General features: G+C 45.3%; 1 protein-coding gene across 1 annotated transcript in view; it reads right to left on the bottom strand.

Annotated features, from left to right (window-relative positions):
- Nucleotides 1–17815, bottom strand: part of COL26A1 (collagen type XXVI alpha 1 chain) — a gene marked incomplete at its 5' end in the record, with an annotated part of 168374 nt that overhangs the window by 2510 nt on the left and 148049 nt on the right. The window contains 6 exon segments of the mRNA XM_082776346.1: nt 1195–1279; nt 2331–2375; nt 4083–4127; nt 7859–7921; nt 10322–10383; nt 11895–11987. Coding sequence (XP_082632472.1) covers nt 1195–1279; nt 2331–2375; nt 4083–4127; nt 7859–7921; nt 10322–10383; nt 11895–11987 — 393 coding nt within the window.

Here is a 17815-nt window from a genome sequence, read left to right as displayed (position 1 = left end):
CCACACAGTGTAGCACTCTACACCAACACTATTTTCACTTTCACGTCCCCAATGGCATTTTCATTTGAGCACCGTGCTGGCTCCAGAAGTGGCTGGTGGGCTCTCAAAGCCTGCTGCCTTACTGCACCATAATAGGAGTGCTTTATGTCACTTGCTTAGGAACCTCTGGACAGTTTAACTATGTGTTTGCCACATCCATATCCAAAGGCCACTTTGGAATAAAGGCGGATGCTGATCTGAAGGAAGGTGTGGTAGCAGTTCAATTTACAAGCAAGGCCAGGAAGGAGGTTCCACATCTGTTGCAGTGTGAAAAGTGCCATGGGACTTAGTTAGAAATGCTCAGCTTAGTGCCAAAGAACAGGCCTGTTTCTCAAAAGCTGGGATAGTAGATCCAAGTAGTAGTATTTTGCCACTGATGTGTTTCTGAAGGGAAGACATTGGCACAGCAACTTTGGCAGCTGTGCAAGACTTGAACCTCAAGTGGCATGAAGGGAGAAGTCTGACCTGTGATGACTGCATGACCCCACACTCTGGTTAAGGGCAGAAAACACTTACGGGGTGATGCCACGTCCTGCAGCAGTGATGGGAGAGCAAATAGCCTCAACAGAAAACTTACATTCTGTTTGAACGAGGAACGTGTGAGACTTTCTTTAATTGTGATTGAGAAAATAGGTTTTATGTAAGTTGTAATGGCAAGACCTTCACGGATCATTTGTTCTCTGGGTAACCTGCAGCACTGTTAGGGCTTTCTCTGTAAACTACAGAGCTATACCAGGCAAGAGCCTCAGTGGTATTAAGGTGACTTAGACGACACTATTAACAGCATTAAAAGATCTTGACTAACAACCTGAACAAGCACCTCCCTGAGATGCTGGTAGATGATCATGGGTGCAGCATGGATTAAGACACTGTTCACTCTAAACTGTAAATAAAAATTATCATGGGGGGTCATTTCATCTGCTGGGGTAAAACCAGAATAACTCAGGCAGGTGGTGGATGCTGTAGGTCCTCAACAGTTGCAAGCATCCTTTAAGTCATGCTGGGTACCTAGTTTTGAGAAGGATGCCTAAATAGATACCAGACAGCTTTTGACATTGACAGAGAGCTTAGGAGACTGGGAGGATATTTCATCATCAAGCAGCTGCCTGAATAGAATCCCACCTGTCTCGAAAAGAAAATTTTAGCAATGCTTACCATGAATTCCTATCATGTGCTCAAGAATCAATACCCTCTCAGCTAAAATCTTCAGAGCTTCTCGAAGTTGTTGAACACCTTCCCCCTGCAAGAAGGAAAAGAAAACTAACATCAGTACGTGTGTGCAGAATAGGCTTCTTGTTCATGATGTTGGCTGAGTAACACCAAACTATGCACTGTGAATGTTTAAAAAAAAAAAGAGAGAAGTAGTAAAAAGTGAGATAAGCTGCAAGGATTAAGTTGGAATGCAGGAGAAATTCATATTTATAGAAAAATCTCCTCAGTTATACCCCACACTTGCAGAGCCTCTGGCTCAAAGCCAAACTTTTCACTTTGGTTCGTGTTCTTGCAGTGGGCCAAACGCAGGGTGTATATCTGTGTCAAACCATTACACCAGGCAGCTTATGTTAATAACAACCTGGCCGACCAACTGCACTACCTGGAAAACAGGTTTTGCTCTCCTCTGACATTTACTCTGAGCATCAGGGAGTTATTTGGGCTTTCCCTTCATTGGGACACCAGGAAACTGTTTGGCAAGCACCATCCTGTTGTTGCCTTATAAACTGGAACAGTGGCGTGTATGCCCATCCTGACGGGCTTCATGCTGCTCCTCTTCATGTTCCTAGGTTGGCCACGTGCTGTCTGAGGCTGGTCACTTACTTTTACATATGCCGTATTTCATTGCCCATGTTTTCTTAGATATGGGCTTGAAGGGACAGATGGATGCTGGGGAGTATTTTAGGGTGGGAGAGCAGCAATGTGAGAACTCCAACTCTCTGCACATCCAATTTCATCTCTTCTGGGAGGCTGTTGCTGTGCAGTGAAACAGGGCAGGCTTTCCCTACCTTGTAGCAGCTCGGTGTGGGATAACAAGCACTAGGGATTGAGGAGGTGTTCAGCGTGCATGGTGAGGAGAGCAGCTGACAATATGGCCAAGCAAACCACAAAGACCTGGCTTTCTAGCATGCAGTAAGGTGAAAGCCAAGGGTCACATTATTTCTGCTGCACTTTTGTGACAGGACCCTTGCACCTCTCAAACCAGCCCAACAGAGGGAATGTGGTTAAAAGACAGTAAAGAGATAAAAAGTTAAAAAAAAAAAAAAAGGCAAAACAAAATGGTAGAAATACATGCTTACATCAGCACCTTTATCCCCTTCCTCACCCTTCTTGCCTGGTTCACCCTAAAAGAAACAAGAAAGAGAAATTTGTCTCCATATGACTGAGGATGCTGTCCAGGATTACTTGTATCCCTTCCCTCCAAAGGACCAAATTAAAGGCAGAAGAGTTGAAGCAGCAGCAAACAAACTGACTGCCTTCATGAGCTCTGTCCTGGCTCCCACCAGTGTCCCAGCAGGTCCCCCCCTATTTCTGACATCGATGAACTTGGCTGGGGTTGGCCAGGCTGCAGGAGGGGCTCGCTGCCATGGCCTGGCCCTGCCACAAATCTCAGCAAGCAACATCTTAGGCCACAACACTGAGATAAAAACACTGTTCCCCTCCCCCAAACATGCATAGGCATATCTTTGATTTAGACCATAAAAATCCTCCATTCTGCTTTCATTAATTAGTCATATCACTTTCTGCCTCTGAAGATGCTCATTAAGCTTTTCTTGAACAAAGATCCCTACGTGCTGTGAACATCGGGCTGATGTTCCCCCTAACCAGGAAGTTCGTGCGTTTCCCAAAGAACAAAAGACACGAAGAGATTAAACCACAAGCTAAACATAGAGGAAAAGCCTAACAAATTGCTGAATAAAACAGAGTGGAAATGCCTGGGCTCCTCAGACTTGTTTGACATCCTTGAGATATTTGCAAAGCAGGGAGTGGGGATGGGAGGCAGAACTGAAGAAAAGGCTGTGGGAGTTGCACAAAACGATGAGCTGGAATTAAGGAAGGGTGAAGAGAAACCTCACAGCGAAACGAGCAGCTCTCTGGATGCTGCCAGTCAAAACAACCAACTTGCTCCACTTGCTCACTTTCAGCCAACCTTCAACTCCACTGGCGTGTTTGCACGCTAGCCACAGGTGCCTGTGCAGACCTCTCCTGTGTGTGTCTGTTCAGCTATCGCCAAGGAATCATTTGGCCAAGTCTCTTAATCTCATTAAAGGATTTCCAGCTCAGCTTGGCAGATCAAGGTGCAAGAGGGCGTTGAGAGCAGCTGATGCACTTTGGGCTAACAGTGCCCACCTTTGGGCTCTGCTACTGCCAGGACCCTCACAGGGCAGGGAGCAGGCTTCTGTCTGCCAAGCTTTGGCTGGAGGGGGATCTGCAAGCACGTCTCTGTTGGTGTGATGCCTTCATAACCACTGCTTTCCACCTCTGGAGAGCAGGACTCGAGTCACCAGTCCTTTCCTCCCCTTTATGCCACTGACTGCCCTGTCGACAACATACCACTAGCAGAAGCCAGCCAGGTAAGTCTGTGGAGCAGAGCTGCTAGCTTGCTTTGCACTGTGCAGTCTCTCTCTAAGAGAGCCTAGAGCCAGCATTCTCCCCACCTAACTAAATCAATGGGAATCTGCTCTGTCCTCTGTGACGACTTTTTACGACTGACTTCTGGCTCTGGGACCAAGCCCCCAGCTGGCAGGGCACCAGCTCCATCCCTTGAAGCACCCAAGGTGAAGAAACCCATCAGATCGGTCTGATGCACTCTGCATTTCAGTGCTATGCCTAACACGCAGGAAGAGTACGTTTCATTTGCAGAGCAACACTAAGGTAAGGCTTCCTATTGAGCAAATCTCTGAGCTGGAGACAGCTGACCTGGTTGTTGTGTCTGAGAGAGCTGGCTGAACCAGCTGCAGTCCAGCTAGGTGGTGTTTATGGTGCCAGGTGTGCCAGGCAGGCACCAAAACCATCTGAGTCTTGCACACACCCGCAAGTGCATCACTTACAGGAAATCCCTTAATGCCCCTCTCTCCAGTCAGACCTGCTTGCCCCTGTTGGAAATAAAGTAAGTGTCATTAGGAGATATTTTTCCATTTGACAAGAACATAGTGTCATTTCTACTAGTGGAATTAAGATGGCTTAATGAAAAACCTTACACTTGGGATAATATGAAAAAAAAATATCCTTTCCCTTGACATTATCACTTAAAGACAGCAAAAGAGGGTCATGGTTTTCTGTCAAGCATCAGCTCCAAATCCTATCACACTTTGGAGAAGTTTGACTCAATACAGAGCTACTGCGCTCAATACCCTCTCAGTAAGATGATTAGCAATTTTTTTGAACTTTACAGCAGTCAGTTACATTATAGCAGGAAGAAATTTGGCTGGAGATTTGTTTCTTACAATGCTACAGCATTCTTCTCTCTAGTAAAACAGACAGGCCGATGCTGCCCAGACAGCAAACAGAGCCCAGGACTCCCACCGAGCGCTGATTTAATCTGCCTCCTGCTCACACACATCCCCCTGTTAACCCCAGCCGCTACCGATCAAAACACACGTAAGGTATTTTGGTTGATTTGTTTCTTTTTTCTGTTGTGCTAATTTCACATTGTTCTCAGTGCTTCATCTTCTTTTTCTTTTTTCTTTTTGTAAAACTGAAGCACTTAGGAATGGTAGGTGTTGGTGTGGGGTGGGATGAAATGCCATCAAACCGAGCAGCTTTTTTCTCCGTTTTCCTCCATAGCTTTAGTTTCCCACCCTGGGGCAGGGCAGAATCACTGACCAGGAGAAGAGTTATAGATTATTTTGTGAGAAAGCAGGAGCAGGAGAAGAGGAGGCAAAATTTAAAAGCATCTTTAGAAATCTATTGATGAAACAACCACGTATTTAACCTGGCTCTTCTCCCCTAAACACACACAGAAACAAACCCATCCTTTTGTTCCTAAAAAACTATCTAGCTGGCGGCAGCTTTTTGTAGCATTTGCCAAAAAAAGGGAGAGCTGCTTTTCTTCCTCTGTCCATCCAACCACTGCTTTGTGTAACACAAATGGGCCTCGGGCATCTCAGAACCATTACCAGGGAGCCCTGCGCAGCATACAGCTACCAGCGCTACACGAAGGCCCACATCCACACCAGGAGCACCAGGAGGAAGGCCCAGTTCCTCAGGTGCTCTGAGTGCCTTCAAAGGGAAATGCTCAGATTCTGCACTGGAGGGAGTAAGGGCTGCAAAAAAGCACAGGCAGGCAGCAAAGCACAGAGCGGAGACATAACAACACGCTGAAAATACATAAACAGGCTGTGCTCTGTGTCCAGGAGGAACAGAGAAGGATGTTATCAGCTTAAAGTGGATCAAAGGATATTTAGGCTGAACGTTAGAAATATCTTTCATCCCAGGCCCTCAAGACCTGTACCTCTGAAGACTGCCTGGAGATGATGTGGTGCATCCCTCACTGGCACTGTTTAAGAATACGATGAACAGAGGCTGATCGCGAGCAGCATGCACATAGATGTGCCATCCCGGGGATGTGCTCAGACTGCTTCAGGTCTCTTCTACATCTGTTCTCTCTGAGATTAAGCAGGAAGAATGTATAATAACATTTTCTCATACCTCAATAGATATTGTCAACCCTCCTCTGCTTTTCTTTGCAGCTGCACAGCTCCTCCGCTCAGTGTAAAGCTAGCCCTAATTTGTATCCACCAAACCCAAATTGCAGCATGTAGTTGTCAAAACCAGCATTCAAATCCACACTCACAAAAGACAAAAAGCATACAGAACATCCTACAGAAATTCTGCCAGAAAAAGCTATCAGCTTTGCTTTGCATGCTAACAAAGAAAGGACAGGAAATAGAATTCACTTTTTCTATTTAGCAAGGCATTGTGATATTTGAAAATCTCATTTGTCCCAAACCTAGAAGGAGAGTTACAATTCTGAATATCTACAAGGAGAGAATGAAATCAAAGTCTGAAGTATGTACCTGTACTGAACGGACACAGTGCAACACAGCTTTTGGTTCAAAGGAAGTATAGTGATAGTCTTAGCAATATGCCTGAGCACAAACCAAAGCACAATGTTAAATGAATCACTGAGGAAGAGCTCTTATCAGTTTCCTGGATGGAAACTTGATGCTTTGTCATATACCATGCTTTTTTTCTTTTTCTTCTATTTTTTTTTCTTTTAATTTCTTTCCTTTTTTCTTCTTTTTAAATTGAAAATTAGCATCTAATGGTAATGAGCTGTAGTAGCTACCCATTATGAAATCTCCTCAGTTAAGGTTTTAGTCTCTGATAGAACCTTAAATTCTTGTTCCAGAATGCATCAGAGACTAATCTATTAGTGAAGCAAATAAATGCCTGAAGTGGATGATCTGCACAAGGAAATTGTTATTAAAATAATACTGTCTTTTAAAATGGTCTCTATCTTTCAGGTGGCTGCAGGTGATTTTTTTACGCAAGAGCAGGAACAAAGCACCCCACCAAAATGTGCGAAGATACTCAAATAAAACTGAGCTTTTTGAAAGCCTGTGCACTCCACCCTCAGATATCCGCTTCTCCTCGACATGAAGTGCTGCAGGAGAAACAAGCCACCTGGGCCCTGCTCGCCTTGCACACAGCCTGGATGGAGGAATGTAACCTAAGTCTGTCACTAGGTATTCTCATGAATTTGGGAAGTCATCACATTGGAGTTAACCTGTTTGTATTTGCCTTTCTCAGCTCTTTCAGACTTCCCTCTGCCTTTTGAATTGGAAGAGCAGAAATGAAGGAGAAAAGGAGATGCTGTCAGATGGGGGAAGCCCATCACCCACAGCCACCCACTGCAGTGACCCCCACACTCACCTCCATTTATTGACGTGGCCGTGAAAGTGGCACTTGGAAGAACGGGGAATTTGTTTCCTACAGCACAAGGCTGTGCCTGTGTAGCCACCACTCCAGACACATCATTTTACAGGTACCAGCCAACATTTTTATTCTCCATTTTTCTTTAATGCTTTGACTTTGTTCCACACTAGGGTCTTAGCAATGCTCCACAGTCCATCTGTGCCCACTGCTACATTTGGCAGATCTAATTGCTGAATGATTCTCCACCATGTACTAAGTTCTCAGATGATTTTGTGTGCCTAGTGTTCTATGAGGCAATTTCAAAGACCATGGCCTTTTGGAGAGTAAGCTTAAAAGAAACAGCTGTAGGCCTAAGTGCCATCTGAAACCCTTCCTGGTGCTGAATGCTGGACTGGGAATCTGACACAGATATATCTTCCTTAGGTTTTTCTCCAGTATTCCCTAAGCTTCACCTGTTTGGAAATAAATTCAAACAGCCCTTCTTGCTACAGTCATTAGCACTTCAAGGCCCATCAAGGACTGAGGTATAGCACATTTTCTAAACATATTAAGAGCATCATTTAACCTGGGGAATGGCTTTGGTTCAGGAAAAGTCTGATGAGCTTTTACCGTGTTACTGTCACAGATGGAAGAAGTCAGACCATCTAACATACTCCAGACTAAAGAGCTTTGGTTGGCAGAAGAAAGCTGGCTTCTGCCAGGCTGAATATTCCTTGGATTTACTACCTGCATCTCTTTAAGGAACACCAGACTCTGTGCAAGCAATTCAACCTTTTATCTGTTCAGTAACCCCTCATCTTGTTTTTTTTTGCAGAAGACCTAGAAACTCTGCATTTAAATTTGGCCATGGCTGCAGTCCCATGGAAACTGAAAGACCTGTTGTATGTAATTTCTAAGGCATTAACCCAGATCCTGCTGGGAATCAATCCACTATGTAAAACCTTACTCTCTCTCCTCGGTCTCCTTTGGAGCCTTTTGGCCCGGGTTGTCCTGGAGAGCCTGGTAAGCCCTAGAAGAGAGGCAGAACAAGGAGAAATTAACTTCTATCATGAATTCTTTATGAAGATGTAGTGAAAACATTTCCCGGTGATCCTCAGCTCCTGAAAACCTCATATACCCATTAAATGATTGGGCTGGATTCTCTTTTGCCCTCAAGCAGCAACAATGGAAGCTCATTTTGCAGATATCCCGAGCACCATATTTTCTGCATATCCCCTCTCTTTGGGACTTTTAATGAACTGCATGCTACTGATGTAGCATTTTTTAAGGGGTCAGTGTGACAGGATAGTTCTCATTCTCAGTGACTGAGAAGAAATTAATAAACAGATGGTATGGTTGGCCTAAAAATCCCCACTACTTTCCTCCTCTTCATAATTGCCTCAGTGGGTGGCATGAGTAAGCATACATACCTGAAAATTAATTGGATTGTGCAGTGGAAATTATTTTGAAGCGATTCACTCACCCTAATAAACAATTTTCAAATTAAGCCCAATCTCTACTAATAATTTTGCTCCCTGGGTTGAATAAATCTATAAAGCAAGTCACCAATGGATAAGAAGGGCATTGTCTCCAGACTTCCGCTAATTGAACTGCTTGGCAAAAATCTATCAAAATTCTTAAATTACACACCCAGTGAAGCCACGGGTATAAACCAGGCAGGAAGAGCACAATATTGTTTGTTTATATTCTGCATGTCAGTTCCGCATGACCATATGCAAGATGCTTTTTTCCACCTCAAGTGACTTGCACATCTCCTTGGAGACTGCAGCAAAAGAGCCCCTTGCTCCACACCAGACAGCTGGCGATTTAAGCCAACCTGCTTAACAACAGCCCCCAGAAAGCACCAGCAGCCAGAGAAATGGGCTGTCTAGGCACAGCTGCAAGGAGCCTCATCATCTGGTTATGCAGCTCAACAAGATCAGGGACTAAAGGAGGAGCATTCTCCCAGCTTAGAATCATAGAATATCCGAGTTGGAAGGGGCCCACAAAGTTTAGATCCTGGGTCCCCAAAGCATGCAGCTTCAGCTGGGAGGCAGCAGTGCTCCCCATTAACATGTTGCTCCTTGCCTGCACTCAATCATCCCCAAAAATTCCAGCCTTGATTTAGGAGGTTAACTAGAGCTGGCAAATGAGATAGGGCACAAACCAGACTTAGCCCCATGTCAAACACAGAGCATGAACAGAGCTCAAGTGCCCATAAGTAACCTTTGCACTTGACAGCTCTCAACACTGAATTTTAGTGTACGTTTACAGAGGGAAGCTCAAGAACACTGAATTAAACAAATCTGTTGTAAAAAATAAAAAAAATTATAAAGCATGCTGCATGTGGAAAAGCCAGACTCTATTACAGAACCTATTTATGAATTGCGAATTACCTTATATTTAATCACGTTAAACTGCAACCGTCATTTTGCTGCCAATTTTCCCACTGTGTTCATATCTATCTGGAGTTTCTCACCGTTCTCCAGAGCATTCACTAATTGAAATGATTCTGCTACACTGGCAAAATTTCACTAACCTGCTCTCCGTTGCTTCTTCAAAGTGATTAATAAATACATAGTAAAAGTCTCCTTTCTCTAATTTCTAGCAATCCCAAACCTGTCATATCAGGATCTGAGTTACATCCATCGTCTAAATTACTTAACCTTTCCCTCTCTTCTGTTCTCTTCAGTCACTTCATCTCCTTAGTCAGGTCAGATACCTTTGAAATATTTGGTGTCACTGGTTTACCTCCACAGTAAGAAACATCCTTCCCCAAACTGGAGTCCCCTTGTATCAGCCAGCCACCATTTGGAGCAGCTTGGCAGTCCATTATTCATCATAATTTCTTTTCTTTTAACCTTTTTTTCATCCATATGAATACTTTGCCCTTCTATCATAAATTCTTTTTAGTGAGGTTATCACACTCCATGTTTATCTTCCCCGCCACAAATTTTTATCAATATCTTATCAATCAAACTGATCGTAATTTGTGATGTTTTTTATTGAATGGAAAGTGCTATTTCCAAAAAATTAGGCTTAAGAAATTCACTTTGGTGAAATGGCGAATTCTCATTGATACATTTTTATCCTTTTTATGTGTTCCACAGGAAACACAGTATTTTTCTATCACTGTTTTAGTAAAGCCTATGTCAAATCCTTTGCATCAACTCAGGCTACAGTAAAACATTTTGACAGAGTAACAGCAAGATGTGTTGTTATGATTAAGGGAAAGCCTGGGAAGTGCAACCATTTCAACTTCTTATCCTACTTCATGATGAAAAACAGGTATTAAAATCACAGAATTTCACTGGGACCAAGACATCAGGTCCAAGATTTATAAAGTACTTGCTCTCTTTCAGCAATGAGAGGATTTTTCACACCTAAACCCCACCTCTCCCCCACAGCCCCAAAGCACTAAAACTCTTACTTGTGATCCAGGGACTCCGATGGGTCCTGGGGGCCCTTTGGGTCCTGATGCGCCTGGAGGCCCTGGTGGGAATCAGCATTTGAGACAAGTTTAAGGAGACTTGGAAGGACCCTGAATTCCAAACACATGCACTGCCTTTCATTGTTCTTCATCTCTCAGTGGGTGAGAGCCATTCATCAGTCACAGGACTACAGCATAAGCACTTCATCATACACTGGGTTCCTGGACACCCCCATCCTGATATAATACATCCCTATGCCCTAGGGAAGACCTTAGAGCTCTGGGAAGAAAAGGTGAAAATAGGGCAGGAAGGATGTCAGCAACGTGTTGCATTTCCATTGCTTAAAATAATAACTCTTTGGAAATCTTAAACTAGACTCATGAAACAGCTCCATCAGAGCAAACTACTCTATCTGCTGTTTCTGAAATGGAGGGGGTCCTGTAGGTGGAAAGTCTGCAAGCTGCTGCAGTCTGGCTCCCTGGTTTTGTCAGAACGTTGATGATGAACATGAAGGAGCCAGGGTTTGGACACAGCCTGAACAGGAGGCCAACTGTGGCAAAGCAAAGTGCTCTTTTGGTCTTTGCACGCTCACTCCAGTGGCAAGAAATTAATTTTAAATCTGTTCCACAGAAGTGGTTGCTTCCAGGCCGTGTCAAACACTGCCTAAACAGGTCAAATTGTTTTATACAGTCATGAAACAGATTCATTCCTTTCGGAAAAATTATTATATCCCAACAGTAGCTGTTAAATTGTACCTGCAAATGGGAGACAGGATATTTGCTTAGTCTGAACTTAGCAATACTCCTCTCTGCTTTAGCTGTCACAACCCTTGAGATGAAACAATGTGGACATTGCACACAAAGTACAGCTGAATCAGCCTCAATCATTAATGCCCCATACAAACGCTTAAGTCAGAGAATAAAGGATCTGAAGGATAAATGAAAGGCCCTCATAATGAAGGGAAAAGCCTTTTCTGCAACCGATGGGAGTTCACTCCTAAATATGCATCATACAGGGAAGTGCTGATGTTTGCAGGAACATTATCATTTAAGCCACCCATGAGCACTGAGAAACAGAAGACTTGCTGCTAAATTTTCATCCCAGCTTCTGATCTCAGTTACGCTGGTGCAAATCTGGAATGGCTCAAAACAGATCCAAAGTTTGCATAGATATCACTGAGGACAGCTGGCCAGATCCTGCTCAGTAGAGCTCCACAGCAACAGGGCAGGATTGCACCAGCAGTGAGAACAGCTCTGCTCTCACAGAAGAATTCACTGGACAGCCCATTCTTAGGGACACTCCAACGATTCCCTTCTCAGGATGTGCCCTGCCAAAGCAGTAAGGAATTGTTATAAGGTTAAAAAAAAATAAAAAATCTGCTGCTATCCACAGATAAGAACTGGTTACTTCTTGCCACTTTTCCACTCCTGGACCCGTGGCTCCACAGCCCTTCCAGTGCGGACCACTTGCTTTCCCTACAGGCATCCCACAGACCACTTCACTCTCCAGCAGAAAACTCTTTTGCTCATCTTCCCCATCAGTACAGCTTTGTGGCTCAGCAGAGTGTTTTACCTGGTGGCCCTATGGGCCCTGGGGCTCCCCGCGGTCCTGGCAGGCCAGCCATGATGGTGTCTATGACGGTGGAGGCCAGCTGGGGTTCTCCGTCTGTGTTAAAGAGCAGAACAGTTAGCGGCCCTGCAGCGTGAGCTGCCCCGTCCCAGCAGGCAGGACTTCTCTCCTAAATCCTCTGGCGCCTGTTGCTGGTAAAGGGCAGGCAGTGCTTCTGGATGCAAAATCTGGGCTTTTTGCACAATTGTCCTTTTGCTCTCTGAGGGCACAGGCTGTATCCCTCAGACCTCCTCATCTCACCTCTGCTAGCCCCTGGAAAAATTCATCCTTTCTGTCCCAAAATTGGTGTTCACACCCATGCAACCCTACTTTTGAATGCCAAAGCAGTTTAAGAGTAGCTCTGCACTGTACAGCAATAACTCACCCCAGATTTGCCATCTCCAAAATGCATCTGGTTTCTGGCTACCTGAGAAATCACACATGGATTTGGAGCTCCCTCACACCTGGCATCAGTGAACCGCTGAGAAAAGCTGGCAGTCGGCAGCGTGCCCACCAACCCAGCAAGCTCACCCTGCCACACAGCTGCTGGGAGACACCCTGAGGTCTGAGGATGAAGGAAAGCTCAAGGAGAGGCTGTGCTCTGCCCCTTGCACATAAGCAGAAAACTCTCTGGCCAGCCTGTGTAGGTCTCCTGAGCTCTGGGGAACAGGTGGAGATGGGAGCAGAGCAGGGAGAGGAAAGCCATTAGCAGGAACTGGAGGAACTTTGTGCTTTTCCACATCTTTCTCAGTCATACCCTGGTAGGAATAAAAATCAGCCTGTAGCTGCCCACATCTTCCCTCATCTTTGAGCCAATGTGCTTACCACTTCAGTTGGTAACTGAATAGAAACAAACAGAACTATATAAAATAAAAACAACCCTTATCACTTACTGCAACACCAAACCCACAATCAACAACCCTGTTCCCTGTGGATGTGCTCTGCAGCATGCTGGCAGTCTGTGGGGGTACCGTGTGGCAGCATCTTTCATCTCAGCATCTCACAACACGATTTAACAGGTGTGGAAACCAAGGTGCAAAAATTCCACAACTGGCCAAGATACTAGTAACACAAAGCAAGGAAGGGAACCCCCGCTTCCTGATGCTACAGAGATTCACATCCATCGTCCTGTCAGGACTATCGGACCCACAGCAGGTTTCCTGGTGTATTTAACCTGGATGAAGATGTTGACTCCCGGTCACTGGAATGGTGAACCCTCGGAAAGTCCCCATTTTCCACAGCGGGAGGCTGCCATACCACAATAATGCCCATCTCCTCCTGCCCATGACCTCAAACATACTGGTGTTCCCTTTCACCCATCCCTTCAGCTCATAATGCTTAAATTCAGGGGAACTCTTTGCAGGTGTAAAAGACTGCAAATGGCTCGCTGCTGCACTGGTGTGAGTACCAGCTAACACCAGCAGGATCAGAGTGATGTTTGCTTACTCTGAAGAGTCCAGCCCCAACAACAGAAGGTGAAACCTCCAGAAATGTTAGCAGACACATCGTGAAGCCTTTTCAATTTCTGGAGTGCTGGCAATGATAGAGAAGACTTTCAAGCTCGGTGTTTGAAAGCAGCTCCTAGGGAAAACTGTGAAATCTCTTTACCTGCCAGGGATGACAGAACATCTCTGCAACGTCTTCCTGGCAGCAGAACAGCATGAGATCTAACCCAGATCCCTCTGAGAACCAAATTTCAAACCTAAAGCCTGAATGCAAACAGGTATTTCTTTGACTATTGTTTCCAGACCCATCCATCTTCCCTTCTTTACAGCCCTGTAAAAAAACAACTGAGACTGTTTTCATGTTCAGAAGGGAAGGTACCCAAGTGAAGTGTGTAATCCAATTAATTTGAGTTTTATTTGACCATGTCAAAATCCATCACAGCTTTGGAGCGAGATGAAATTGGGAAATGAGCACTGAACAGCAACTGCAGAGTCTTTTGTTTTTAAGAGAACAAGTGGTCAACAAAACCAAACGCATGTCCGCTGAGGGGGAGAGAGGATGGGCTACAAACAGGATTTAATCACTTCTGGAGGTAAACTGGGGATAAAGGCTTGGGTTTCAAAACATTCCAGCTAAACAATACATTATTGCGCCGACAGAGTTATTTCCCACAAATCCACCCATCCTGACATTAGACCTATTAGACTCAAGTTATTTATGGAAGGTGATTCAGTAACTGCTCCACTGAAGGGAGCTCAGCTCAGCAGCCCCTGAGCTCAGCGGCTTCTGATTTGCACAGAAGCATGGACACGTGGGAGACCAGAGAGGCTCCTTCCTAAGCTGTCTGGCCATGCAGAACTCACCAGGATTAAAGTTTTCTTCCAGGAGCTCTGAATGAAACACACTGTGAATGAAATGGGATTAAAGCATGTTAAAACACAACCCTCACGTGTTTAAGGGACTCTCTCCATATTCTCACAGAGCAGCAGGAAAAAAGCTCTCTGGTCTTCCCATCTCCCTACATGCAAGGGGAGATTCTGGAGCTCACTGGTGCTGATCCCTTTTCTACACCTATTTCATCAATGGCACGTTGGGCACACAGGCAAGCCTGCTGCGCTCCAGCTTCCCCTTGTAAAATAGGTTAACGTTACCTCTGTGTCCTTTGCAAACTGAAACTTTTGTGATATTAAAAACCTCAGCCCTCAAAGATCTGTTCTTTTTTCTTCCTTTTTCATGAAAACCATCTCAGCTTTAACACCGAGCTGACTCTGGACCACATACCTGAGCCACTCATTGCCAAGTGGCAGAGAAAGAAGCGACGCTTGCTGCAGCCCCAGCAGTGGGGTAGGGCAGGCCAGTCTCTGGCCAATATCTCGTGTTTCTGACTCAGGGATAAATTCCCCCATTATAGGCTTGATTTGTTGAGACAGGATGGAAATGAAGTAATCCTGTCCTAATTTCTTTCTGCTACCTGATCCGGAGGGAGACAACTGGGACCAATTTCTTCACCACAGCACAATGAAACTGTGAGAAAACGTCTCCCCATTTTGGGCTTCTGCCTGCTGATAAACACTGCCAACAGGAACTTGTGATTAATAAAGGCACACGCATTAACCATGTTCAGGCGGAACCAAACGCCGTGCTGCTGCTAATAATCCAATACAGCTTTCTCACATCTCTGTGGGTGCACATGCCCATTACAAGGAATATGCTTCCCTCTGCTGTCAGCAGCTGGAATCTTGTGTTTATAGTTTTCAGATGTGCTCCATTAAAAATAATAAAAAAAATAAAAACAAAGAAAAACCTACCCAGGATTTACAAGGCTAAGCTTTATTGGTTGTAGAGGATCAGCTTTCCACCAACCCCTGGTAGGCAAAATCAGCCAGCGTGTAAGGAAAATGGTAAGTTTTGTAAGAAAAATGGTCTCAGTATTGCAGTAACTTTACCATGACCAGGCAGATGACTTAAACAGGCAGGGAGACTTGGATAAGACATTATTTTTAAACAAGATGACTTGCTATAGATTTTGGTCTTAGAGACCCAATGTTAGTACATCAACAAAGCCAGCTTGCTCCTGCACGCGTCAGTGCAATCTTTGCTGTACACATCTACAGGAAATTTCATCTCCATGGACCACTACAGAGTCCTGCCTCACACATCCCACACCCTGGAAGAAACTGGATGAATGATGTGACCCCAGCGGGCAGCTCTGGTGCTTGCTACTAAACCCCAAACTTCAGTGATGACCAGTGAGAAGAGCTGACACTGCCCGGCTCGCTCAGCCACCCACCAGGACCCACAGGAGGGGGCAGAGGAGACCCTGGGAGCTGTGGGAGGGACAAAGATTTCTAAATTTGTCAGATGTGAGGCTTAGGATAAAGCTGTTGGTGGCTGGCAGAGGGCATGGCAGCTGCATACAGGGAAAGACCAGCGCTGTCTTCTCTGTCCAAGCACCAGTTCGCGTGTAACACTCATTTATTTAGTCAGACCTCTGCTACAGACACCACCAGGGAGCACACAGCTTTCTGCTTCTTACATGACCTGGGTTATAAATCCAGGAGACAGAGAGCTTGAGAGCTCCATCAGGGCCAGTCTCTGTAACAGCAATATTTTAATTCCACACAGGATTAGGCCTTAATTTGGAAACCTCTACACCATCAGCTCCCTAGTTCTTCTGAGAGCAGATAAATCAAGCCTCAGCAGCACACACTGCTGCGACAGGGTCCTGGCTTCTCCTGCATACCAAGAAATCCCCAAAAGGTAGAGAAGCACAGGGCTGCCCTAAGGATGGAGCGGTCACCATCTACTCACAGACTCAAGTCCTTGGGAGCCTTCTGCTGCCCAGTGTGGCTGAGTTAATGCAGGTATTTATCCACTCATTTATCTGCTTCCCATCTGGGGATAACACAGAGGTTTCCCTTCTCACACATCAGCTGGGAAGGCCATGCAATCTCTGCCTTTTCATACTTGTAAGTCTTTTCAATACCTTGTAAGAAAGAGTTGAATTTAAAGGGTAAAAAAAAAAAAGGGGTACCTGGGGGGTACCAAAGCCACCCTCCAGGATGCTTGGAATAAAAGGCTGAACACAGAGTGACACCAAACAATGCAGCCACTGCTTGGTGTAAGGCAGGGAGGTGGCTAACAAAAAACTTCCCTGTTATAAGGCTTGTGAATGCAGCAGCTCAGTCTGTGTTTTGGGAAAAACCTTCGCACTGAACCACAATTAATTTAATCTTGCCCATACGTGTTAAGTAACTGAATATGAAATAGAGCTGTTAAAGTTCTTCCCTAATTAAAAATACATCTGTTCACTTTCAGGAAAAGGAACCTGGAGAGGGGAGTGGGTGGAAGGAAAAGGAAAGCTCTAGAAAACTGTCAGACACAGGGAGACTTACTAATCCTTGGCTGCAAGCAATACAACTGAGCTTTGAAGCTGGACATGAGCAGAAGAGCTGGGGAAAAGGCACAGCTGAAGTCTGGGGGAGTGGAGATGGGAGACCAAGCAGAGCTGGGGCGCCAGGGGTTTACAAGCCAAGCAGAGATACATCTGAGTCCTGCTTTATCATTATCAGATGCCAGGAATACAACACCAGATCAGAAGAAATCAGATCAAGCCCAGGTAGGATTGCTCAGATAAGAGCGCATGATGTGCATTTCCAAGAAAGCCTTTTCTTGCCACGCACAACACAAATCAAGTAAATATATTTTTAAATCACCATAGGCTCAAAGAAACCCTGACCTTCCAGCCATAGGGAAGAGATAAATTACAGTGCTGGTCTGGGCTTTTGAGCCCGCAGTTCCGTGTTTTGCATGGATGTGGGATAAAGTTGCTGTGCCAGAAACACAGGTGGGGAGACGTGTCTGCGGGGGCAGGAAAAGAGCTGCACTTAACAGATGTCCCTGTTACGTTATATAATTTCAGAGCTGCAAACATTTAGTAGTTGTGCATTTCTGAGCATCCCCGAGCACCATAACGCTTCAACAGCAGCACCAAGAGGCCTTACAGCCATACAGGGTCATTGCACCAGCACCTCGCTGGGCAGACACGCTGTATGTCTCTCCCCATGTGTCTCTCACATGATGCTACCTGAATGGAAGCTTAAAGGACACTGAGTTGCCTCCTCAAAGCTATGATAAACCCAGAAAACCAGGCACAGGGAACAAACACGAGCCCCCCGAGCCCCGTACTCTGATGTTTGTAGAAGAGCAACAACTTAGTTCCTCGCTAGGGAGAGGTGAACCCACCTAACTTTTGACATGCTTTGTCTTTAGCAGGAACGCCCAAGAGACCCACACGACAGAGGCAGCTCATCTTTCTGCTCCCAGGGAAGGCAGGGCTATGGCAGAGCCCAACAGGGAGGTGGGAGGAAGATCTGAGCTGCTCCAAGCCTGTCTGTTCTGCTGATATACCAAAAAAAAATGGGAACAGTGAAAGAAAC

The sequence above is a fragment of the Aythya marila genome (assembly GCF_965140915.1).
Source record: "Aythya marila genome assembly, chromosome: 20".
NCBI classification, from domain to species: domain Eukaryota; kingdom Metazoa; phylum Chordata; class Aves; order Anseriformes; family Anatidae; genus Aythya; species Aythya marila.
Note: the sequence above shows the minus strand (reverse complement) of the source record. Positions and strands in the feature narration are given on the sequence as shown.